Source organism: Tachyglossus aculeatus, chromosome 25 (assembly GCF_015852505.1).
Source record: "Tachyglossus aculeatus isolate mTacAcu1 chromosome 25, mTacAcu1.pri, whole genome shotgun sequence".
Classification (NCBI taxonomy): domain Eukaryota; kingdom Metazoa; phylum Chordata; class Mammalia; order Monotremata; family Tachyglossidae; genus Tachyglossus; species Tachyglossus aculeatus.
Window position 1 is genome coordinate 12,601,394 of NC_052090.1, and position 25,270 is coordinate 12,626,663.

The following is a 25,270-nucleotide window of genomic DNA, read 5'->3' on the forward strand; positions in this document are numbered from 1 at the left end:
CCATTAGGAGGCCCATCTTTGAGCTAAAGAGTTTGGCAGTGGCCCAGGTGGAGACAATGCCAACTTAACATATATAGATGGTCCAAAAAAGAAACATCCCAGATTTATTTCTACTCTGTTGACCAGGAGATCTACACAGTGGTGAATCATTTATAACCTTTCAAACTTATGTCAGACTTTCAGCTGTTGAATACCAATGACTTAGAATGGGGACACATTCTACTTCCCAACTACTTCCCCCAGCTCCTCTGGTGCAATTGGAGCAATGGGACCAGTAGAAGCCTGGAATAGTCAATTGCCTGAGAATTCTAATAATGACTCCAGCTTCTATATGAGCGAATTTGGGAATGCCATTTAATCCTTTCTGGGCCTATCTTACAAGTTAAAAGGGTAGATAGTACTACCCTTAAAACAGTATTACCGGTGAAACTGGGAAATGTTACTCAAGTGATTGAATAACACAAAGAAGACCAAAACCACACAAAACAAAAAAGCCCCCAAATGCAGTTTTTTTCTCTTTCCTTACTAATTGCATTTAGTCCCTATTCCTGACAATTCTGCAACTGATTTCCCTGCATTGCTTCCTTGAAATCCTGCAATGGATCAGAAACCACTAGACCGCTCTATTAATTACTTGTGTTTCTTTGCCCTGGCACATCCAGGTTGGAATATGTAGTACCAGCTAGGGCTTTCCTTGGTTCTCATTCCTCCCCAGATATCTATGAATAGAAAGATATTCCTTATTGGTATTTACTGAACGTGAACAATGTGCAAAGCAGCTTCACAAGTAACTCACTGATGGCCATACGCCTACCTCTTGAACAAGACCATCGGACTACCAACCTCAGCCTATTTACTCCCACAATCACAAACGATGAACAGAACAGAAAAAAATTCATCACAGTGGTAACAGAATCTGACAGGCTGGCCTTGTTGGAGAATTTCAATGCATGGGCCGAAAGTGATTAAAGTATAGAAAATGTTACAGTACTAAATAAGATTGTGCAGTTAATGAGCAATGGCCTAATCCTACTGTGTAAATGCAAACAGCAGCTCAAGACTACTAACGTTCCCTTCTGCCTTCTACATAAAAGACATAACAAATGCACATTAGGTTTCCAAAATGGCATCACATCAACTACAGCTAAGCCGCATCAAAACTTGGCTTAGTTCGGCAGGAACACCACTGGCCAGACTGTTCCGCTTCTGTCTCATTTTGGGCCTAAAGATGGGGCTGTGTCTGCCTTTGGCTGATCTGCTCATATGGGGGCTTTTGGGGGGCTTGGTATGGCAAGTGGGCTTGAAGACTGGTCAGATCACGGCAGCTATTTGGATGGCTTTTAGACTTTTAGACTGTGAGCCCACTGTTGGGTAGGGACTGTCTCTATATGTTGCCAACTTGTACTTCCCAAGCACTTAGTTCAGTGCTCTGCACACAGTAAGCGCTTAATAAATACGATTGATGATGATGATGATGATTGCTGCATAATGGATTGACCATCACTCACTAAAGAGAGGGAGGGGGTCTAGCCATACAACTATTACGTTGAGCAGGGACATTTAAACCATTCGGACTACTCAATGTCTGTTCTTGGAGAACACAGTCTCCAGTGCGGAGTCCCTGGGCAATAACAATGCACCATCCCTACTGGAACAAGGAATGAAACCTCCAGGTACCAACATGAACAGTGAAAACAGTCAAGGGGTTTGTCTCCCAGCTATTCTTGTCCAGTCACCGAAAAGATGGGCATGGTTAGCTGATGCCACCCCTAGCTCAATACAAATAATTCAGAAATCAAGGAGCTACTTGCAGCATTGGTGAGCCACTCCAATGAGATGCCTGTAGAAGGCTCTGCCTGGTCTTTCAGATCAGATCAAAGAATACAGGGGACAGTGATGCAGTGACAAAGCTGAAGCATTTCAGGGCTACTGAAACAGCTGCCAATCCAAGGACTTTTACACCTCAGAGAAGAATATAGAAAGATGCCCAGACACTCATTCCCAAAGAACCGCTGATGAATGATGAGGGCTCCAGCCTCATCATATGCACGGAGGAAATCCTACAGAAGTGGCAACTGTCATTTAGTGATGCTTCAGAAGTACCTTCCCACATTCAAGAATGAATCCCACAATGAGTCACCACCACAATGAGACCCTGGGAAAATGGTAAAAAGACCCCCCAAAAAAAACAAACAAAAAAAACCCAACAAAAAAACCCATCATGGATCTACAAGCATCTCTCTGGACTTTTCCTCAACATGTAGACATGGAGGAAATGACCCAGGATTTCAAAGATGCCATCATCAACACAAATGGTGACGACACTGACGGATTTTCTGCACCACGTCACTGCTTTCCATACAAGCAGCGTGACAACAAGAAATCAGGAAATCCAACGTTTTGGGGGAGTTCCGGGTCAGAAAACTAACAAGTTTAGATGTATATTCTAATTCTACTGCATCCCACCTCTCATCTCTTCACACCATTATATTTTTGGACTTACCTGAATAAATCTCTTTCTGAAGGCCCCAAGGCCTGGAGCCCTTAAGTTCCCCAAGGTTTTGTACATTCCTTCATACATCCTCTTAAGATTGTTCTTATTTATAGGTGTCTTTGTCAGCTCAATTTTGATGTCCTCCACCCAGTCCTAGGAAAACAAGAGAAGAGGCTGAGCTGCAAAGAAAATGATCACTCCTCACCCCTCTGGGAGCAGCTCCGTTTGAAACATCCCCGGTTTTAGTCATTTAGAGACAGAAATGGTCCATCTAATGTTACTGGTGCACCTTAAAGAGCATCTCAGGATTCGAGAGTTGTTCCAAGGCCTGGATAAAATCTTGAACCACTCCTCCTTTATCCAATTTACTCTTTATCCTACAAAAAAAAAAAAAAGGACCAAGTTCAGAAAACCAAATACCCTTTGTGAATCCACACCATACTCATTTGTTGAAGAAATATGGGGAGGGGAAAGCAATATAAATAACTTCTACTAAAAACTTTTGTTTCATTTCAGCTAGACAACATAGTGTGTAGGGAAAATGAACAACCAGCCTACGCTACTACTAGGATAAATATTTAGGATCACTGAAAACATGACATAAAATTCCAACCTCCAATATAAGGAAATATGAAATGTTTCTTTGATCTCTTATTTACAGGGATCTTCATTCCCTGTAGAAGCAGCGTGGCTCTGTGGAAAGAGCCCGGGCTTTGGAGTCAGAGGTCATGGGTTCAAATCCCGGCTCCGCCAACTGTCAGCTGTGTGACTTTGGGCAAGTCACTTAACCTCTCTGTGCCTCAGTTACCTCATCTGTAAAATGGGGATTAAAGCTGTGAGCCCCCCGTGGGACAACCTGATCACCTTGTAACCTCCCCAGCGCTTAGAACAGTGCTTTGCACATAGTAAGCGCTTAAAAAATACCATTATTTTTTTTTTCATTCAAAGGTTGTTGGAGTTAAATTTTGCATAAAATTGTATAGTTACAAATTAGTCTCCAACCTCTTGCGCTGGGAAGAAGTCACTAGATTTTCTTCTCTCTCCATTCTCTCAACAGATTTAAATAGCCTGTTTTCAGTTGTTTTTGAACAGAAGAAAAGAATGTGAAGTGGGCAGGTAGTGGGCAGTGGCAGATGGCGGGTGCCTACCTAAGCCGTGTGGCAAGTAGGTAAGAGAAATCTGTGCACTTGCTAATTACTGTTTTATCTTCTCCTGGAGAAACTGTCGTTAATTAGACAGCATTTGAATTGGTGAAAACCTTAAGTCTGAAGAAAAACTGGGGGTCACCTAAAATAGTAAGGTGCTCCCAGAAAGTAATAATTGCTAATGCCAGCTGCCTTGCCATCACTTCTCTTGTAAGGGACTGATGGAAGGAAGGTGAAAGTGGCTCCAAGCTGCTGCTAACAAGGAAGAGGAGACACCCGTGACCATTTTTTTTGATCCCTGAGCAACTCCAGTTGATGCTTTCAAAGAACGAAGAGTATGGTTTCTTTTTGGGCAGGGAATCTGTCTGTTTATTATTACACTGTACTCTCCCAAGTGCTTAGTACAGTGCTCTGCACAGAATAAACACTCAATAAATAGCACTGATCGCCTGATCCCCCTCATCCAAGTATTATTGCGTGACTGGAAAGGAAATTTGGTAAGCAAGGCTTGGGACTACCCCCACCAGAAGAAGCAAGGGGGAAAAGCAAACAACCCCCCAGCTGAGTCTCCGCGGGGCAAACCCAACCGTATCTTCACAATAGTAAGTATGATGTTATGCAGACAGGATTAATACTGGAAAAGCCTCCAACTCAAGTGCTGCTGCCAAGTTCACCCTGGGCTACGCCAACCCGGTGCCCCGTGAGATACATAACTTTATAAGCTTTTTCACCTCTCCCTTCACCCTGTCCCCACCAGAGGAGAAGTGCAGGCACCGCAAGGTGGCTGCTGAAAAATCAAAAAAAATTCCTCAGCCAATGAATATGTATGAGGACTTTTCTGGAAAAAGTGCCCCACTTGGACAAATTCAATCTAGTATTTTTAAGCACAACAAATACTGCTATCAGAGCATTCTATAGGCAGCTAGCACAGAGCTAACTTGGCAGACATGAACTCTTACCAGTACAGCTAAATCCCATAATTCACTTTATTACAATTAATTCTTTTCTGTTCTACAGCAGACAGTGAATGCCATATTCCTAATCCCATAAATCTGACCAAGATAACTCTAATGTATTACACCGCTCAAACAATTTAAGCCTTAAATTATATTTTTCCAGAGATGGGAATATATTTTTCACCCTACGTAAAACTTTCAAAGCCAATCCTGTTTATTAAGTACCTAATGTGTGCAAAGCACTGTTCTAGGCACTTGGGAGAGTACAATATCATTAGTGGACAAAATCCCTGCCCTCGAAGTACTTAGAGTCTAGTGGGTGAGCCAGACACTCAAATTACAAATAGAAGCAAGTAAGAGAGTATATAAGATGTGTACGAAAGTGCAGCAGGAGGTTGTGAGTAGCTAAGTGCTTAGATGGGGCAAAAGTGCTGATGTGGGTGTTCTATAAAGAAGGTGGACTGGAAAGCAATTGGGAAGGCCTCCTAGATAGGATATGACTTCTGAAGGGCCTTGAAGATGGGAAGTACTCTTATCTATCACGCATCAATCAATCAATGGTATTCACTAAGCATCTTTGTTATACTGTACAGTCCAAAGCGCTTAGTACAGTGCTCTGCACACAGTAAGTGCTCAATAAATATGCTGTGTGCAGAGGACTGGACTAAGCATTTGGGAAACTACAATACAACAGAAGCAGCACGGCCTAGTGGATAGAGCATGGGTCTGGGACTTAAAAGGATCTGTGTTCTAACCCCAGCCCTGCTGCTTGTCTGCTCTGTGACACTGGCAAGGCACTTAACTTCTCTGTGCCTCTGTTACTTCATCTGTAAAAAGACTGGGAGCCCTATATGGGACAGGGACTGTGTCCCACCTCATTAGATTGTATCTATCCCGGCACTTTGAACAGTGCTTGATGCATAGTAAGAACTTAACGAATGCCATCGTCATTATTATTATTATTATTATTATTGTTGTTGGTAGATGTGATATATGAAGGGGGAGAAATTCCAGGCAGCAGGAAGGATGTGAGCAAGAAGTCAACAGTGTAAGAGATGAGAACAAAGCATGGTGCCATAGGTTAGCAGGAGAGAACAAAAAGTGAACTGGCGTACAGTGGAACAAAAAGTCGATAAGGAAGGAGAGAGCTGACTGAATACCTTAAAGCCAAAGATCAGGAATTTCCACTTGACGAAGAGAGGAGTGGACAACCAATGGAGGGTTTTGGAGAGTGGGAAAGACACGGGCAGAATGCATTTTAGAAAAATGATGTAGACAGGAGAGTGAAGTATTGTCTGGAGAGGGAAGAGACTGGAGGCAATAAACCCAGAGAGGAGGCTGATACAGAATTCGAATTGGGGTAGTACAACTACCTGGATAAGCATGGTGGCTGTTTGGAGGTAAAGGAAGGAGTGGAACCTAGAAATGTTGCAAAGACATAATACAGTTTAGTGTCAGACTGAACACAAGGGTTGAAAGGAGGGAAGGAATCAAGGATATTGCAGAGGTTACAGGTCTGAGAGATGGGAGGATGACTGTATTGTCAAGGGTGATGGGAAAGTTAGACAGAGGACAGTTTGGGGCAGAAGATGAGGGGTTCAGTTTTTGGACATATTAAAGTACAGGTGCCAGCAAGAAATCCACGCAGATGCAGAAGGAAAGGCAAAATTGCAGAGGCGAAGGGTCAGGGCCAGCGAGATAGATTAGGAAGTCATCTGCCTAGAGATGGTAATCGAAAACTTGGTAGCAGATGAACACCCCCAAATGAGTGTAAACTGAGAAGCGGACCCAGAACTGAGCTTCGAGGACACCCACAATTTGGGAATGAGAGGCAGAGGGAGAGCCGGCAAAACACACCGAGAAGGATCAGCTAGAATGGCATGAGGTGAACAAGGAGACGAATTGCATCAGAAAAGCCAACATTAGCTGATGTTTCCAGAAGAAGGGAGTTGTCAGTGTCAAAGGCAGCCGAGAGGTTGAGAAAGGTTAGGATGAAGTAGTGTCTGGGTCATGGGTGACCTCGGAGATCATGGGCTTGGAGTGAACACAGAGGAAGCTGGATGAGGATGGTCAAGAAGGGAGAGTTGGAAAAGAGGAAGTGGGTGTAAAAAAAAAACCCCAATCCTCGAGAATCAGTTTTAGGGGAGAATGAGAGAAAGAAGGTGAGAAAAGAATCAAAAATCATTCAGAAAATTGGAGTTGGAACCAGGAAGCAGTAGAAGACTAGTAATTGTAGTGGGCAGTAGAGGCAGATAACGTGGGCTTCAAGAAAGAGATGGGGTATGGAGACAGTAATGTGCTGCAAAAGCAGCAGTGGAGGCTAAGGAACAGGCCAACACGTCCCCATTTGTCAGGAGGGAGAGAAGTGGGAGAAGGCGAGACCTCCCGCCCTTTGGGATAGAGTAGAAGGGGAGACAGTGCCTTTAAGTGACAGCGGGGAGGAGGCGATTTAGTCAGGGCCAGATCAACAATGAAGAGGAATTTGCTTAGGATGGAATTATTCAAAAGCCTTTGAAATCATTTTCTACAATACACTTGTATTCAGTCAGAACATTATGTCAACACTACCTTGCCACAAACTCCTTATTCCTGTGCCCAGCTGATGTGTCTTTGAAAGAGTAATTTTCACTACTTATCATAAAAGGATAGACAATTGCTTGAGGGAAATTATCAGCAATCTCTTCTATGGTGTGTTGCACAGCTACTGCTTCCTCTTTATCAAGCACTGCCATCATTTGGCTGATCCAGCCAATGAACTGCCAGCAGGGAATCGAAGAAATCTACGACAGAGAAAAATACTGCTTGTCAACTTAAAATCGTTTCAGTAATCTTGCCTAGGAGAAAAACAAAAATCAAATCTCTTCCACTGTGTCTCCACCCATCTTTAGAAAGAATGAATTTCCAGTTTTTGTTTGCTGCATTTGTTAAGCGCTTACCACATACCAGGCACTGTACTAACTCACTGGGGTAGATACAAGTTAATCAGGTTGGACACAGTTCCTGTCCCAAATAGGACTCACAGTACTAATTCCCATTTTACAGATGAGGTAACTGAGGGCCAGAGAAGTTAAGTGACTTGCCCACAGTCACCCAGTAGACAAGTGGTGGACACAGGATTAGAACCCAGGTCCATCTGAATCCCAGGTCCGTGCTCTTTCCACTAGGCCACGCTGCTTCCATCGCCTTACTGTCGCTTTGTAAATCTGATGTCTCATTTCAGTGGTAGGGGCAGCCAACACAGTTACCAACTCCATTTTCCTTGCCCAGATTTAGTTGGAGAGGCTGGGGCAGTCTTGTGTATGGCCTTTGGTCCCAACTCATAGGCACCCTCTTACTTAAAAAGGGTTCACAGAGTTGGATGGTAGAGAATATTTAATACTGAAGTTTTTACACAACTTGCAAATCTGAAACCCAGGCCCCATAGAGAAGTGCAATACATACAGACCCAGCAGCCCCTAACAGTGAGTTGTCTGGAGTTTGACCCATTGTCCACACTGGGTCGTGGTTGGATTATTCAGGATCCTGGCTTTGCCTGAGGGCACCCCCTCTTTTACTGCCCGTTACCAAAAAAGCCAGTTTTAGGACACTTTCCCGGAGTCACTACTTTTCAAGGGCTGCTGATGGCGGGGGAGATCTAGTGTAGGACCCCCCTGAAATAAAAGCTTGCTAGGCTTGTGGGAGGAGCAAAGAAAGGGCAGTTTAAGAAGCTGATCAGCTAGCACCGCCCTGTCCTGCAGTCCTGTTTCTCTGCCTTCCCACCCACAAAATTGGCCCCGTTCAAAAATGAAGTGGTCACAAACCCTACGTCTGCCTAGACTGGTCAAATTCTCGCTTTGGCCCTGATGAGCACCTCCCAGGGGAAAGGAAGAAAGAGATGAAACTCAAATGAAGCAGCTTCAACACAGTCACAATCCCACTTTGTTAGCCTACTGAGAACAAGAGGGTACGTCCTGCCCCTCTGCTATCAGGTTTGTTTCCTCAATAAAGGCTGGGTTTTCTACTGATTGTCTTGTACAGGTATTATTGTTGGTGGGCATGTATTTTTCAATAGTGTTCAGAAGTTCACATAGATCTTGAAGTGGCACAGAGTGATGCCTACTTTGCATCCTTTGAGAAGCAGCATGGCCTAGTGGCAAGAGTACAGGCTTGGGGGTCCAAGGATGTGGGTTCTAATCCCGGCTCTGCCACTTATGTGCTGTGTGACCTTGGACAAGTTGCTTCATTTCTCTGTGCCTCAGTTACCTCACTTGTAAAATGAGGATTAAGACTGTGATCCCCACGTGGGACAACCTGATTACCTTGTATCCACCCCACCTCTTAGAACAGTGAACTTTAAGCACATAGTAAGTGCTTAAAAAATACCATTATTATTATTATTGTTCCTCAGTTGATTTTCTGTGCTTTTGGATAATCCTTGCCTTGCCCTCTGTTACGGAGAATTTCTTCTAGTTAGCTTCACATACATCTAAATATTTATGACCTTTGAAATTTATACTCAGTGGCAATTAAGTGACTTACATAAATTGATATATTTATGAAAGTCATCTTCCTCATATACACTCCACGCTTTGAATTTATTAATCAATTATAATATTTAATAATTTCATTAAACCTAAGGTAGTAACAGCTTCCAAATGGCACTCTTATGCCATCTTCATTGTCCATAGAAAATTCCTTTCTCTGTCCCAAAGACACTCATTCCTTTTACTTTTTTAGGTCTGTTTTTAGAAGCTATGTTCTTGTGAATCTCACAGGAAGAACTAGGAAGATTTGGATGCTTACTCAGTTGCATGGAATTTTAAATTACATAGGTTTGTGGAAACGGAGAGCAATAAAAGTGATAAGGAAGAGATACATACATATGCTCACTGCATATGGTAATATACGAGGATTGTTCTCCCATATAGTAACTTCTATTCTAAGGCGGAGTATATTCTCCCAAGTGTTTAGTACAGCATTCTGCACCCAGCAAGCACTCAAGTGCTTAGTACAGTGCTCTGCACAGAGTAAGCGCTCAATAAATACGAGTGAATGAATAAGTACTTTTGATGATGATGAGCCAAAAAAACACTGACCTCTTGTGTCATTAGATCCAAGGTCTCCTCCGGATAGCGTTCTATAATTTGGAGCAGTCTAGGAAATTTTAGCCTAGCCTCTCTAGAATTTAATTTTAAAGCTTTCATCATTTTCTCCACCACGAGTGCTGGATATGCCTGCAGCGCCACAGCATCAATAACTGTCAGAATACATAAAAGGAAACACCACATCCACTTGGTCAAACAATAATCTTAATCAATCACAATCAAATGTTTGTTTCTTTGCTTTATCCTTTGCTGTTCTTCCCATTTGACCACTCCTTTTGATCCACAGACACCAGACACATTCTTGGACTGTGAGAAAAAGCTTTTATCAGGAAGTTGCATCTCTTCAATTCTCCCGCCCGTTTCTGCACGGAACAGAAGATTTTACGTCCTGGGCCGGGAACTCGGGGAGCATCTGCTGGTTACGGAATTTATCTTTCAAGTCAAACAAAGACTTCTTGGTTGATAATGTCAGAGCCAAAAGTAAAACATGAAAGTAAAATTAGGCAAATGTCGAAGCGGAGGACAGTCTGTTCGGGATACCCTGACCATTTGTAAAGCTAGCACATTACTCACCAAGAATAGCTGTATTCGGTTCTAAATTTGTCTTTTCTATTTTTTTTTTTAAACAGTGGCCCCCAAATCCTCAAGAACTGCACTGTTAACTCCCACCCAAACACAGATTCAGAGTGACAGCCCGTAAGATATAGAAATTCTTTCTTTCCTGACTCACCTGATGCACCTTCCTCCTCATTTCGGAGATGTCTGTCACAGAAATCTACCAAAGTCATGTAGGTATCTATGACACCACCTGTGTCTACATGTTCTGAGGAGTGAGACTGATCCTCTTCCTCTGCTTTCCTCACTGCATGAGTTAAGTACTGGAATGCTCTCCTGTGCAAACCTGCAATCACCTGCAATTCAGCCAGAAAGAGGAGCACTAAGAGGTAGAATACTTTGTGAATACATTCTCAAACTTTGGTTCCTGGGCATTTTCTCCACTAAATGAGAAATGTCTGTGCTGTACTCTTCCACAAAGATGATCCCACACAGATACGTTCAAGGCTCAGAAAACTGAGTAAAAGTTAGTCACCTAGTACACGCTTTATTTTTTTGAAACATCACAATTGCTCCATCAGGTATTAACCCCTGATCCCGCCGGTACTATGAATACAGTGATGGGTGGAAGGAGGAAAGGTACCCATGAACAGCAAAATCAGGGAGGAGCTGGGGAGACAGAGACAGAAACAATCAGCAGGTCTGTACAGGGTGTGAGGTACCAATTTCAACAGAGGGAGAAGAGGGTTCACTGCCTCAAGGAGCCCAGGGTACGTCAGACAGAGAGTTCGAAAATAACATGGTGGTTCTATCGTAAAAAGAAAACATGAAGTGCTGAGAGATTTGACTGCCTGCCTCAATCTTTCAGCTTTTATAAATCTATAATTCCCATTAGATTTAGCTAACTGGGGAACTTCACTCTGAAGTACCTTGGCCAACAACGTTAACTAGCGCCTGCATTGTTTTTGGGGTCGGTTGTCCAGGACGGCCCACTCCTGAGCTTGGTAGAGAAAAGTCAGGGTGGAAATAGAAAAAGGCCAGACCAGCTGTGCCTACTCCCCAGGCATGGATTTCTAAGAGGGAATATTTTTATCAGGCTAGGACTTCATAATAATAATAGTACTAATAACAGTGGTATTTGTTAAGCACTTACTGCATGCCAGGGACTGTACTAAGCGCTGGGGTGGATATAAGCAAATTGGGTTGGAAACAGTCCCTGTCCCATGGTGGGGCTCACAGGCTCAATCCCCATTTTACAGATAAGGTAACTGAGAAGTGGAGTGACTTGTCCAAGGTCACACAGCAAATGGTGGAGCCTAGATTAGAACCCATGACCTTCTGACTTCCAGGCTTGTGCTCTATCCATGATGCCACGCTGCTATAGAGAAGCATGTACTTCATTTAAAACCACATTTGCCTTTAAGAATATATAGTGTCACACCTGGGTAGAATCTGTTGATGCATACTACTCATTGTAAATAAATACTGAAAACCATACTTTTTGGGGTTGTGAGCCCTTCTCTAGTCCTTCACTTTTTCATCCCCAGCCAGCAATAACTATAAAATAAACTCAGAAAATATGCAGAGACATTTTACAGCATTTCACAGGCTAACTAAGCTTGCTTGTATAACTATCTTTAAAAAAGCTAAGCCTCTTCCTAATAAATGGCATTTTTTAAGTGTTTACTAGGCATCACGGACCAGGGAACGATACAAGAGAATCAAACTAAAGATGGTCCCTGTGCCACACAGGGCTCACAGTCTAAAAGTTAGGGAAAGCAGGGATCTTATCCCCTGATTTACAGATGAAGAAACTAAAGTTCAGAGAGGTTCAGTGATTTGCCAAAGTGGATCAGGACACCTGACTCCCGGCTACCAGTTCTTTCCACTTGTATTTACCTCCTGTACGTTATCAAAACTGGCTCCAGAAAGCTCCATTACTTTCCTAGCTTTATTTTTCTCAATTTGCTCAAGACTGGTGGGCTCCTTGCTGAGAGCATTAGCCATGATGCGATACGTGGTGCCCAGGAGAAGCTTCTGATTGCGGAAAGCCACAATGTTCTTGCTTAAGTAGCTTGATAAGCTGTCATCTGTTAGATCACAAAAAAGAAAAATCTGATTTTTTTGTTTGAATTCCACAAACTAAAAGAGACCCACAAAGTGCACAGAGTATTCTATGAAGGTGTTGAAAAAATAAGTCAGCCCCCAGAAAAAGCACATCTGAGATCTGACTCATTTCACATTTGTTCAAGGAACATTCTGTCCGTATTGGCGCTGGATCTTGTGTGAAACGTCCCGCCCTTTACCCCACCCGCTCCGGCCCCTGGCAAAAACAGAAAGCCATTGGTCAAATTAACCTGAAATCAAAGAATAGCTTTACATTTAGTCAGATCATATCAGTTACCATGGAATGGGTGGAGAAGCGCAAAATTATCAAATCTGCCATCTGGCAAACAGGCTGATTGAGGTTTTTTGTGGCAAAGCACAGCCTGCAGAAAACCCAACGGGCTGTTTACTGGCACAGCAGATGTGTTGCTTAGCCCGCTGGGGTATGGGGTTCCCAAGGATCACTGTGGGGGACCCAAAGCTGCCGAAGGAACCCTGACAGTCACTCTCTACGGGATTTCTCTCCCAGAGAGAGTAAACCCTCTGAGCTGGGATGATTCCACAACCAGCACTTGGGGCAGGGGAGGAGACGGAAATCAAAGAATTAGAGAAGCAGCATGGCTCAGTGGAAAGAGCCCGGGCATTGGAGTCAGAGGTCATAGGTTCAAATCCCGGCTCTGCCAATTGTCAGCTGTGTGACTTTGGGCAAGTCACTTAACTTCTCTGTGCCTCAGTTCCCTCATCTGTAAAATGGGGATGAAGACTGTGAGCCCCCTGTGGGACAACCTCATCACCTTGTAACCTCCCCAGCGTTTAGAACAGTGCTTTGCACAAAGTAAGTGCTTAATAAATGCTATATAAAAAAAAATCCACTCCCTTTCGGGACTCTTCCTTTTGAGAAGCCTTTCACACTCCAGGCCTCCAGAGACCAGCCAAGATGGGGAGGAACTCCCCAACCCAGAATGTACCCAGCAACTATGACCCCAAAAGACTCCCTCAAAGCCATCTGGGCCTGCTCGGTCTTTCGTTTTCAAGGATGTGGCCATATCGTGGAACCACCGCAGTTGCAGTTCTACCTCATGGGATAATTTTACTGCAGTTCATCCCCTTATTAATATACACAATGGGAAAAAAACAACACACTGAATTGGGAAGGAAGCTGAACATTAAAACATATCAATAATAGTACCTAATTTGATCAGTCATATTCATTGCGCACTTACTGTGTGCAGAGCCCTAGGTACTTGGGAGAGTACAATATAACAGAGCTGGTAGACACGTTCCCTGCCCACAACGAGCTCACAGTCTAAAAGGGGAGACAGACACTAATATAAACAGAAGCTTTGTACATAAGTGCTGTGGGGCTGAGGGAGGGGTGAATAAACCACTTAATTTTGGTTGCTGGTAAATGGTTTTTCTTATTATGAGTAGCAGAGCAGATTTTAAAAAACAGATAAGATAAATAAAACCAAAAAGTATCGCCTCTAGTGTAGACATTACATTAAAAAAAAACTTTTAAAACTACAGGTGAAACCTCAATTTAATGTGGCTTAGAGTGAGAACCATCAGAGTGAGAAAGCACAAAGATCCTACTGTAATGTAAGGTCAAGGAATTAATTTTGGATTCCTATGCAGCAATACACTGAACCATGATACACTGATACAACTGGAGAAAGGAAAAAAAACCTACCACCATCACAATTTGATAAGGTACTTTCTTCTCAAGAAGCTCAAAACACATCAGATAATTGAACTCTCTATTCCTCCCATGAAGTAGAAAAGGGCTAAGCTCTTCTATCCCCAACCTAGTGATTTCCTCTAGCTGTGATCTATTTTAATGTCTGCCTCCCCCTGTAAATTGCAAGCTTGTTGTGGGCAGGGATCGTCTATTAACTGTGTTGTATTGTACTTTCCTACTCCTCAAGAATCTCCAGCGGTTGTCCATCCAACTCTACATGAAACAGAAACTCCTTTACCATCAGCTTTAAAGCACTTAATCAACTTGCCCCCGCCTACCCTACTCACTGCCTTTCTACTATTCATTCATTCATTCATATTTATTGAGCGCTTACTATGTGCACAGCACTGTACTAAGTGCTTCGGAAGTACAAGTCAGCAACATATAGAGACAGTCTCTACCCAACAACAGGCTCACAGTCTAGAAGGGGGAGACAGACAACAAAGCAAAACATGTAGACAGGTGTCAAAACTGTTACAATAAATAGAATTATACTACAACCCAGCTCACACACCTCACTCCTCTAATGCCACCCTACATACTCACTGTACCTCGATCTCGTCTATCTCCCTACCGACTCCTCGCCTACATCCTGCCTCTGGTCTGGAACACCCTCCCTCTTCATTTCGGATAGATAATCATTCTCCCTACCTTCAAAGCCTTACTAAAGGCACATCTCCTCCAAGAGGCCTTCCCTGACTAAGCCCTCATTTCCTCTTCTCCCACTCCCTTCTGTGTCATCCTTGTGCTTGGATTCGGAACCTTTATTCACCCCTCCCTCAGCCCCACAACACTTATAATAATAACAACAATAATAATAATGGCATTTATTAAGCGCTTACTATGTGCAAAGCACTGTTCTAAGTGCTGGGGAGGTTACAAGGTGATCAGGTTGTCCCACGTGGGGGCTCACAGTCTTAATCCCAATTTTACAGATGAGGTAACTGACACCCAGAGAAGTGAAGTGACTTGCCCAAAGTCACACAGCTGACAATTGGCGGAGCCGGGATTTGAACCCATGGCCTCTGACTCCAAAGCCCGTGCTCTTTCCACTGAGCCACACTGCTTCTCTTATGCACATATCCATAATTTATTTATATTAATGTCTATCCTCCCCACCTAGACGGTGAGCTTGTTGTGGGGAGGGAACGTTGTCTACCAACTCTGTTCCAATGTAGTCTCCCAAGCACATAGTATATAGCATATACTAAGTGCTCAAAAATTACCACTGATTGATTGATAGTGGAAAATTTAGGCTCTGAGAAGTCAAGGACTGACATATCACCTATACTGTAACTTATTCACTTGACATCACTGTGTCACAAAATTTTTTCAGTCTCAATTCCCAATGTCAGATCATGAAACCTGAAGTAGCAAATTTCTGACTGTGTACATACACACGTGCGCGCACGCAAGACATTCCTGGAATTGCAGAGTACCAACACCCTCCAAAGCCCGTAGAAAAAATTCACTAACAGCAAAAGACTGAATCACTCTATTAATAAAAAGTCAGATGCAGAATAACATACCCAACAACGAGACTGTTTTCAACACAGTGAGAATCTTTTCAGGACTGCTCTGGCTCTGACTCTGGCTGTGGCTGCATCGACAATAGCTGTGGTTCCATCTCACCAGCCAGTCATCTTTTGTCTTGGACTCTCTGTGCAGATCCTTCAACAGTTTCATGGCAACTCGGAAATTATCCTATGTCATGGGAGGAAGAAGAGGAAAATTATCTTAATGTAGTTAGACAACAGTTCAGCGGTGGGAAGAAATTATGATACCGATAGTCTTAAAATGACCATTACAAATGTCCCCAAGCCCTCCAACCAATCCATTCAGAGGCTGACTATCCACAAGTATGGACTATTCAGACTCCTTGCTTCTCTTCCTCTTCTCCTTCTGCTTGGGTTTTGTCCAATTAGGAGCAGACACAACATTTTCTGGAGAGTGAGTAGGGCCAAGAAAGGAGGGCAAGGAAAGGAGGTGAAACTCATATCAACCAAGTGTACTATTTTTTAGCTATCATGCAAAGTTTGGACATACAATAAAACTAATTGATAAAAAGAGGTGTTTGTTTTAAAATGCCTGTGGATTTTCATCATCCATTTCTCTTCAATTCCCATTGTCAAAATCAAGAACTGCCTGAGTTTAAAATTGAAGGCATCTGTAAAACACACTGAAGCAAAGCAAATGCGTTCCACTGTAAAAGAAATGAACATTTGTTCCCAACCACCTACTTGAGTAGACACCCAAGGATTCCTCAGCATGTGACCCAAAATGTTTTGGGACAAGGAGCCAGGAGATTAGGATCTAGTCTCATATCTGCCATAGCTGTGTGACTTTGGGCAAGACACTTAACCTCTCTGTGACTCAATTTATCGCCTGTAAAATAGGAAGAATACCTGACTTCTAAGTGGATTTTGCTAATATATGAGAAAGTGCTTTGCATTCTTAGAAAGTAGAGTGCTATACAAATTCAATGCATCACTAACAATGGTAGAATAGTCTATTTCTGGTGTAGGGAAAAAAGGTTCCTTCAAACAAATAGCAGTCCAAAAGCCACAGTTTAAGAATTCTGGCAAAAATCCCTGCAAACATGATGCACTTTGACAGAATCAATTAAAAAAAACAACAAAAAAACTTGGGAGCTTAAGATTCTACTCAACATCCTTGCTAACATGATACACTTGGACCAACAATCAATTTGTTCTTTATTTCAATGTATATCATTTGCCTTCTTCAGAGGAGTCTTTATAAGGGCACATGTAAACACACTAGTAAATAGTGATCAGATATGTTCATTTGACTGGCAAGGTTTTGTTTTTTGCAAAATGATTTCGTCAAAGGCTTTGAAAATCGCTTTTGAAAAATTTTCAGATGATTTAATCACGAATAAATTAAATGTCTAAGTAAACATTTTACAGGGTTGTTTTAAGTCTAGAGAATCTATTAACTAAACCAGATTCTTTCCTTGAAATTGTAGTGAATGAGATCCCAATAGCTCATTCAGGAATTTTAGCCAATTACTGCTACAGTTGACTAACTGGTTATAAAATGAACTAGCAATTCAAATGCCTATATACAGGCCCAAATGACTATACCAGAGAGAGCCATAGTCATCCGGTAGCATTGAGTTCTTTTCGGAAGGGAGAGGGGGTGAATTCTTTGTGAGTTTACTGTCATTCTAGAGAAAATCATGAATTCCTGGAAACCTACAATAACAGATTCAAACTAAATATTCCACCCTCAAGACCTCAGATGCATTCGGGTGATCAAAGAGAGCAGGCACCTGGCTTCTGGCGCTTTCTATCATTTTCATTTTCATGGAAAACTTGCAACTCTTAATCATGGAATAAATGTCATCTTCCTGTTTCTCCACCTCCATCCGGTCAATGGTATCCCCTCCTCCGTCTATTTCCATGCTATCATCAGCTTGCAGACCAGCAAGCTTTTCTTGAATTTTGCTGAGAAAGAAACACCTGTATAGTAACAACAAAGAAAATGTCATCTCCTAGAACATATAAAAGAAGCCCCAAGTGCTCAGCCCAGTTCCACCTGAAAGTTATTCTCAATTATCAACTAGCCAGAGGAATAATGATGATGGTATTTGTTAAGTGCTTACTATGTGTCAGGCACTGTACTAAGAGCTGGTGGGAATACAAATTGAGTTGGACACAAGTCCCTGTCCCATGTGGGGCTCACAATCTCAATCCCCATTTTACAGATGAGGTAACTAAAGCACAGAGAAGTGAAGTAACTTGCCCAAGGTCACAAAGCAGGCAAGCGGCAGAGCCAGGATTAGAACCAATGACCCATGAGAAGCAGCATGGCTTAGTGGAAAGAGCCCAGGCTTGGGAGTCAGAGGTTGTGGGTTCGAATCCTGACTCCACCATTTGTCAGCTCTGTGACTTTGGGCGAGTCATTTAACTTCTCTGTGCCTCAGTTACCTCATCTGTAAAGTGGGGATTAAGACTGTGAGCCCAACGTAGTAGGACAACCTGATAACCTTGTATCTACCCAGTGCTCGGAACAGTGCTTGGCACATAGTAAGCGCTTAACAAATACCATCATCATTATTATTATTATTATGCCATACAGTTTCTCTAGGTAGGGGGGAGGGGTGGCATGCCTTTCCCTTCCACCAAAGACCAAAATCTCTAAAAATCTCAACCTGCCCAATAGCAGCCTGCACAGGAATTCTTAAGAATGAAGACCCCTATTAAACATACCATGTTTTAGACTGTGAGCCCACTGTTGGGTAGGGACCGTCTCTATATGTTGCCAACTTGTACTTCCCAAGCACTTAGTACAGTGCTCTGCACACGGTAAGCGCTCAATAAATACGATTGATTGATTGATCTACTTCTTCTACATCTGATGCATCTGAATCCACCATTTTCCATTTTAAAGAACCAGTACTCTACTCTCCTGGGATGCATCTCTTTCTCCATTTGGCCTAGCGCTGGGGCATTAAGGAGACAGAACCTGGGCCAAATCTGGGAAGCCTGGTGGGTGAGACCCTTCCGGGATGTGGGGTACATAGGAAGTGGAAGCACTTGGGTGTGGATGGATGCAGGGAGGGTACAGGAGTGAACCCAAGGGAGAGAGAGGAGGCCTTAAATTAGGGTTTAAGAATATGGAGGCATGACTGAGATGTGGAGACTTTTTGGTGTCCTGTGCCGACTCCCTTCCCTCATACTGCTAGGACTCAGGATTCCGTAAAAAAAGAGCACAAAAAGCACCATGGAAGAAGGTGTGGGGAGCCAGGAGTGCAGGTGTAAGTAGGGGGTTACAAGGTGTCTAGTTCCCTCATCCTGTCAGCATGCTCAACTCTGCCAAGACCCACACTCCACCTCCACCTACCTCGCTATTTTCAAGGAGAAATCGTGGGAAGTCTGTCCTAGGGTACAGACAGGGTCCCACCAAAAAAACTTGGCAAGGAAAGCCAGGGCCCCAACTTTCAGCAAGGTAGGTTAAAATGGATCAGACACGGCACTGTTTCTAGATTGCTACTAATCTCTGATACGATATTAACTTATTACAAAGCTCTTAGCACAGTCTTCCGTTTAAATAAATATTAACTTTATTAAGATTGTTAAGTTCTGCCTGGGGCATGGATTTCGAACTAATGTCCAAATATGATTCTCTTTTGTATTTTACATTTTCCTGCCATATGGGAAGCTATTTGCTGAAGAGAGAAGACATAAAATTCTAGTGAATAAATTCAAGAGCTAGGAAACAATAACAAAGAATAAGAGGCTTAAATGAGAAATGGTGAAAGTCAAAGCCCTGAGGACTCAGCACAGATGATATTTGCTTCTAAACTGTCACTCCCACTAGAGTGTTGGATTAGAATGAAACAATCAAGTAAATATGTGCTTAGTGTACCATTAGAGTATAAACGTCTGGAAGGGAAGCATCATCTTTCCTATATTAGCTAATCAACATTTACTGAATACCTACTGTGACCAGGTAATTCTATGTGAAATTATAAGGGCAGGAGTAGACGCAGTCCGTTAGATTTTAAGCTTACTGTTGGCAGTACAGGCTATTACATTCTATTGCTTAAATAATATTTCATACTGTATCAGCAGTATAAGTTAGTAATTTGACCTGTAGTTCTGTTACCCTCTTTACCACCTGCTAACTCACAGACAAGAATAAAGGTCAGAAAAGAACAGAAATGGTAACTTTCAAAAGGTTGCCTTAGTATTATCTAATCTAAGCAGCTATTTCTAAGTCTTGCTTAGAAAATCTGCAAACCAATGGATTCAAATCTCACACTTCTAAAAGCACTTGTAAAAAGCCATTTAGTGAATTTAGAAAACAGAGAATCCTACTTGCCTGAGAAAAGTCTCATCTTACCGATTTGTAATGATGTCATCCCAGATGTTCATTGGGTCCATTTTAGCATCTGGATATCTGTTTGTCCAGATCCTGAGAAGTCTCTTAAGGGATGCCTGAGATGATAAATTACCTAAAAAAATTGAAAACGATGACCACACCTAAAGCCCAAAGCCAAACACCAACTGAACAAGTGATGATCAGCACTAAAGTAAAACTGGCTCAGATTTCTTGGCCTGAGCAAAATCTCATTTTTTAATACAAAAACAATTCAAGATGAGCACATTATTTGTATTATTATTCTATCTTTCCAATAAAACCATTTATAGAGATATGTATCAGTGGTCTGAAAAACAACGACAGATACTGTCCATTCTTTAAGAAGGGGAAGAATGGGAGATTATGATAAATATAAAAATGGATGTCTGTGAGTAATTATTCTATCATCTAAAATACTACCTATCTATGCCTAGCTCTTAATGTTTAATATAAACTGCTTATTTACCAGTAAGGTAGTCATATTGTTCATATATACATTTTCATGACTTTTTAAAATTGTTTGAATCCTGTAAAAATAAATTGGAGTTTAAGGTTTGAAGGACAGAATTCAGCATCTAAAGCAAGCGGTCTATTTCTTAATTTTAAAACCTCAATAGAATCTAGATCTATAACTACAGCTTTAAATTTTCATCTCATAAAAAGTGAACTAGAATTCCCAGTGGAAAACAAGGAACATCTTTTTTGGATGTCAGTCATTTTCTGATCTATGAACAATACAAACCTTCGGAGTAGAACTTCCAAAGCAAAAACACACCACTGAGTCTGTAAGCCCCACGTGGGACCGGGACTGTGTCCAACCCAATTTGCCTTTATCCACCCCAGAGCTTAGTACAGTGCCCAGCACACAGTACAGCCATAACAAATACCGGAATTATTATTATCATCATGACAAAGAAATGAATAGAGAAAAATATCTTACTTGGTCTACTTATGAAGTTGGTGAAATCCTGTATTTCTGTTAAAGCTTGCACAGACTGCAGTTTGGTGAGTCTACTTTGGAGTAAAAGGGCATCAATATTGGAATAATTCTAGGATTAAAAAAAGTATTTAAATAAGGTCAACATATCTTGGGCTTGTTTTTATGTACTATACTGGAGCAACATATTCAATCCACTATCATAAATGTGCTACCTTAATATACAAGATCATAGTTCATTTTGCCAGCTCGGCTTGGCTTTTTTGCACATCCACCTCCATACTGAAAAGAAACGCTTTAACATTGGCTTTAAAGCACTCAATTGGCCACGGCCCTTCTACCTTACCTCGCTGATTTCCTACATCAACCCAACCCACGCATTTCGCTACTAATCTAAACTGTACCTCCATTTAGCCTATCTTGCCGCCAGACCCTTGCCCATGCCCTCCCTGTGGCCTGAACTTCCTCCTCCTTCATAGTCAACAGATCACCACTCTTTCCATCTTTAAAGCCCTATTAAATATCACAACTCCTATTACAGGCCTTCCTCTACTAAGCCCTCATTTCCCCTCCTTCCTCTCCCTTCTGCATCACTTGGATCTACATCCTTTAAGCATTTAATATTTACCCCACTGTCAGCCCCATAGCACTTAGTGACATATCCATAATTTATTCTAATGTCTTTCTCTCCCGCTAGACCTTAAGCTCCTCATGGGCTGGGGTCATATCTACAAACTTGGCTGTTGTACTGTACTCTCCAAAGCACTTAAAACAGTGCTTTCGCACAGTAAATGCTCAATAAAGTGATTGAATGACTGATTTTTAACTCCAGAATGGGCTGAGTGAGAGTGAGCAGTGGGCAGGATCCAATCTGCCAAATGACTGACACTAAGCTCTGGGCCAGACTGCGGTCAACAACTGACTTTGGGAAGTGACAGTGTCTGTAGTTCTGGTTACCGTGGCTCCTTCACTGCCACAAACAGAGTCAGGAACCCCTTTCCTGAATCAATGGCCAGCTCAAAACCAGCTGGGAGCTACTGCAAGCAGAAAGCTCAACCACTCCCATTCTTCACTGCGATAGTCAAGAAGAGTTTGCATGTCCAGTCTTTAGCAAATTTTTGAAATTGGGTAGGTGGTCTTCCAGTGAAAACACCTGTCCACCCCAGTTTTACACATTCAGCTGGGTAAAACTAGTCTAAATATCCCAGTCTGTAGTGTACTTTAATGCTTGTCTCCCTGTTGAGACTGTAACCTTCTTGTGGGCAAGGATGATGTCTACCAACTCTACTGTTCTGAACTTTCCTAAGTGCTTATTGCAGTGCTTTAAACACAGTAGGCACTCAATAAATGCCACTGATTGATCAATTGACTGTATCTACTTTTCCCAACTGTCACTTCAGCTCTTCCCCACCACCCAAAAAGTATTCACAAGTCCTTGAAGCATAAGAATAAAACACAGACTTACCCTACTACTTCTGCCTCACTATATTTTAAGTGTCTGTTTCCCCCATTACATTGTAAGCTCTTTGAGGGATCATGTATATTAATTCTGTTGTACTCTTGCAAGAATTAGTATTGTGCATGCACACAGTAGGCACTCAATAAATGCTATTATTTCTCTCAGCTCAGGTATGACAGACAGAAAACCCTGGCATCACTTTCCTTCGCTTCCTATTTTACCTCCTATTCTAATTTCTCTTTTGGTGGGTTCACATATCTCATTGGCCAATCAACCTATGCTTATCAGTGACCTATTGATATGCAGAGGAAACCTCATCAGGTCCAAGGTCTAAAGGCCAAACTAAGGTGAGAGAAAGCAAAGCTTTGCTAATGCTACATATAGGGGAAAGGCAGGGCACTAGTGGGGGCTACTGTAATAACCACCTTGCTAGAACAAAAGAACACATACAGGACTTCCAGTTTCCTCTGCTGTTACTACTATCTTAACCACTAACTGCTGTCCGAGCAGCTTTTTTTTTCATTAAAAATGTCATTTGTTAAGTGCTTAATATATGTAAAACACTATTCTAAGTGCTGGGGTAGTTACAAATTAATCAGCTTGGGCACAGTCCCATTTCTGCATGGGGCTCACAGTTGAAGTAGTCTGTTTCTATCGTTGTCTGATGCAGTTTCTTTCTGTTGTGGTCCTGGGGAAGATTTCTCTGCTATTACAGTCAAAAAGCTGAGCTGCCAGGGGGTCAGATCTGATTTAGGGTGCGTGTCTGAGAAAGTAAATGTATCAAATAAACCTAGTTTTATTGTGGTGAGATGAAGACTGGTTCTAAAGTTGGTATCTAGAGTGATCCTTCGTACAATCTATACAAATAGAGAATACAAAAGGGACAGCCTCTTTATGTGCACTGTGTGGTTGGGATCTTGGGTTCTGCAATGACCTTTTCACTGCCACACACACTCATAGATGAAGGTATCTTCTTCACATGCACAGGACAACTGCATAGGGACTACCTGCCATAAGTGGAAATGTGAAAGATGAGAAAAAAAAGAGCAGAATTATAAAGGGAAGAGAACAAGAGAATTAAGAAAAGAAGAAAAGAAAAAGTGAAAAAGGAAATGCATTGAGGGGAAGAAGAGAGGAAGTAAAGAGAAGAGAAAAAGGCACACAAATAAGAAAAAGGTGAGAGAGCTAGGATGGGTTTCCACCAGTGAAAAAAGTCAAATCAGCAAATGTAACTATCATACAAATTATTTTCTTTAAAAAAGGATACTCCAGGTGCAACACTAATTTACCTGCATAAAAACCTGAATGCAATAGTCAATATAATACTTGGCTCTGTCAAAATCATCCTGTAGGATATAAAGAAGACTCAGTTCTTGACTGTAGTGAGTTTCTATAAGTGTCTTTTGCTTCTCTTTCTTCATTGCCTCATCAATGAATGTTAGCAGTGACTGATCACTACCGCCTTGGAGGAGTAACTTCAGTTTACCGCGAATCATGTATGGTAGATAAGTTTCCTGAAAAAACAAAAAAAAAAAAGTATTAACTTGGAAGAAACATATCACACTGACATTTTGTTTTTGGACTAAGGTCAGGAGTCAGAGTTGGAAAAATGATTCAAATGAAAATGCTTTCATTTATAGGCTTTACTTAATTTGCTATAAGTTAACTTCTACTGCCCTCACATACTCAGAAATTTAATTCCTCACTTACCACATTAAAGACAGGTTTTCTTAGTGATCACCTGAACTGGCAAATGTACAGGTAGAAGCAAAAATTCTACAGGTAAAAAATACCACAAGTGTAAATACTGTAAAACCAAGGATTCGAGGAAAATGTTTTCAAGTCCCAGTTAACTGCCCTTCACTAAATACATAATGAAAGATTTTCCTTGATTTCATGGTTCATTATACAACACTGACTATAACTAAATACATTGGGTTGCTGGGTGGCTAGCCTAGACGTGGAACAGTCCTGGTTGGCAATCCTGATTCCACACAGTGTGCTGAGAAACTGGACCGGGGTAGAAGCACTCTAACTATCCATAAGTTGGCTGTAAATGACATCCAAACAGGCCAGTCAAGAGGTGTTCAGATACAGGTTGTAGGGTGATTTCCCCTGTGGTTCCATTTCCCAGTGGTCTCCAGTCACACTGAAATTCACGAGCTAGGGATTCCAGTCACTGTGTTGTAATTCAGTTTCAGTCAGCTGAGAAACCCACCAACTGGAATTTCAGGGGAATTAATTTTGTACATGTTCTGGCAATTTTTAACAGAATTTCAATTTTAGCAGGCTAAAAGATGCTCTGAGGTATGATTTGAAAATGGGCCTGTACCATAAGTTCAGTTACCAGTAGGGAGTACTGTACAATTTACCAAGTAATTCTTAATTGCTCCTTATTTTCTCTATCTTATTTGAGTGTCACTGGGTCTAAAAACTCACGTTATTTCGAACACAATTAAAGGAGGGTTCTACAAACCTGATAAAACGGGTCGTTCCAAATTTTATTTAAATCTGGGGGACTTTCACTATCAATGTTGACAGTTGAACAGTACTCCAGTGACTTCCACTCAGTAAGGTGGTTGTAACATTCAAGAACAGCAAGCTCCCAAAAATCCTTTTCTGCTTCTGAAGGTTCACCATCCTCCCAATGTTGCATATTCAACGCCTAGGGAAAAAGTTAGAAAAAAGCTCATGAGAAGTTCAGGAATAGCATGCAGCATAAAAACAAAAGTGGTGTGGCCTTGAGTAATGAGGCTATATACACACCCTTGTTCCCCAGCTCAAGAAAGAGAGACATCAACAAGTAAAAGTCTTTATGTTGACAAGAGTAAGGGGATATTTTGTTAAGCCTACTACTACCTCTGTTTACTCAAATGCTTGGCACATAGCAGATGCTTAATACCCACAACA

The 25,270-nt window shown here is 41.9% G+C and overlaps 1 protein-coding gene across 1 annotated transcript in view; it reads right to left on the reverse strand.

The window, feature by feature from the left end:
* Nucleotides 1-25,270, reverse strand: part of PRKDC (protein kinase, DNA-activated, catalytic subunit) — a 123,168-nt gene that overhangs the window by 14,855 nt on the left and 83,043 nt on the right. The window contains exons 65-76 of the mRNA XM_038766499.1: nucleotides 24,837-25,025; nucleotides 23,650-23,874; nucleotides 20,905-21,013; nucleotides 19,947-20,058; nucleotides 17,371-17,560; nucleotides 15,608-15,782; nucleotides 12,134-12,324; nucleotides 10,410-10,590; nucleotides 9,671-9,831; nucleotides 7,164-7,375; nucleotides 2,784-2,871; nucleotides 2,504-2,647 (exon numbers count right to left, since the gene is read on the reverse strand). Coding sequence (XP_038622427.1) covers nucleotides 2,504-2,647; nucleotides 2,784-2,871; nucleotides 7,164-7,375; nucleotides 9,671-9,831; nucleotides 10,410-10,590; nucleotides 12,134-12,324; nucleotides 15,608-15,782; nucleotides 17,371-17,560; nucleotides 19,947-20,058; nucleotides 20,905-21,013; nucleotides 23,650-23,874; nucleotides 24,837-25,025 — 1,977 coding nt within the window. The remainder of the gene's footprint in view (nucleotides 1-2,503; nucleotides 2,648-2,783; nucleotides 2,872-7,163; nucleotides 7,376-9,670; nucleotides 9,832-10,409; nucleotides 10,591-12,133; nucleotides 12,325-15,607; nucleotides 15,783-17,370; nucleotides 17,561-19,946; nucleotides 20,059-20,904; nucleotides 21,014-23,649; nucleotides 23,875-24,836; nucleotides 25,026-25,270) is intronic.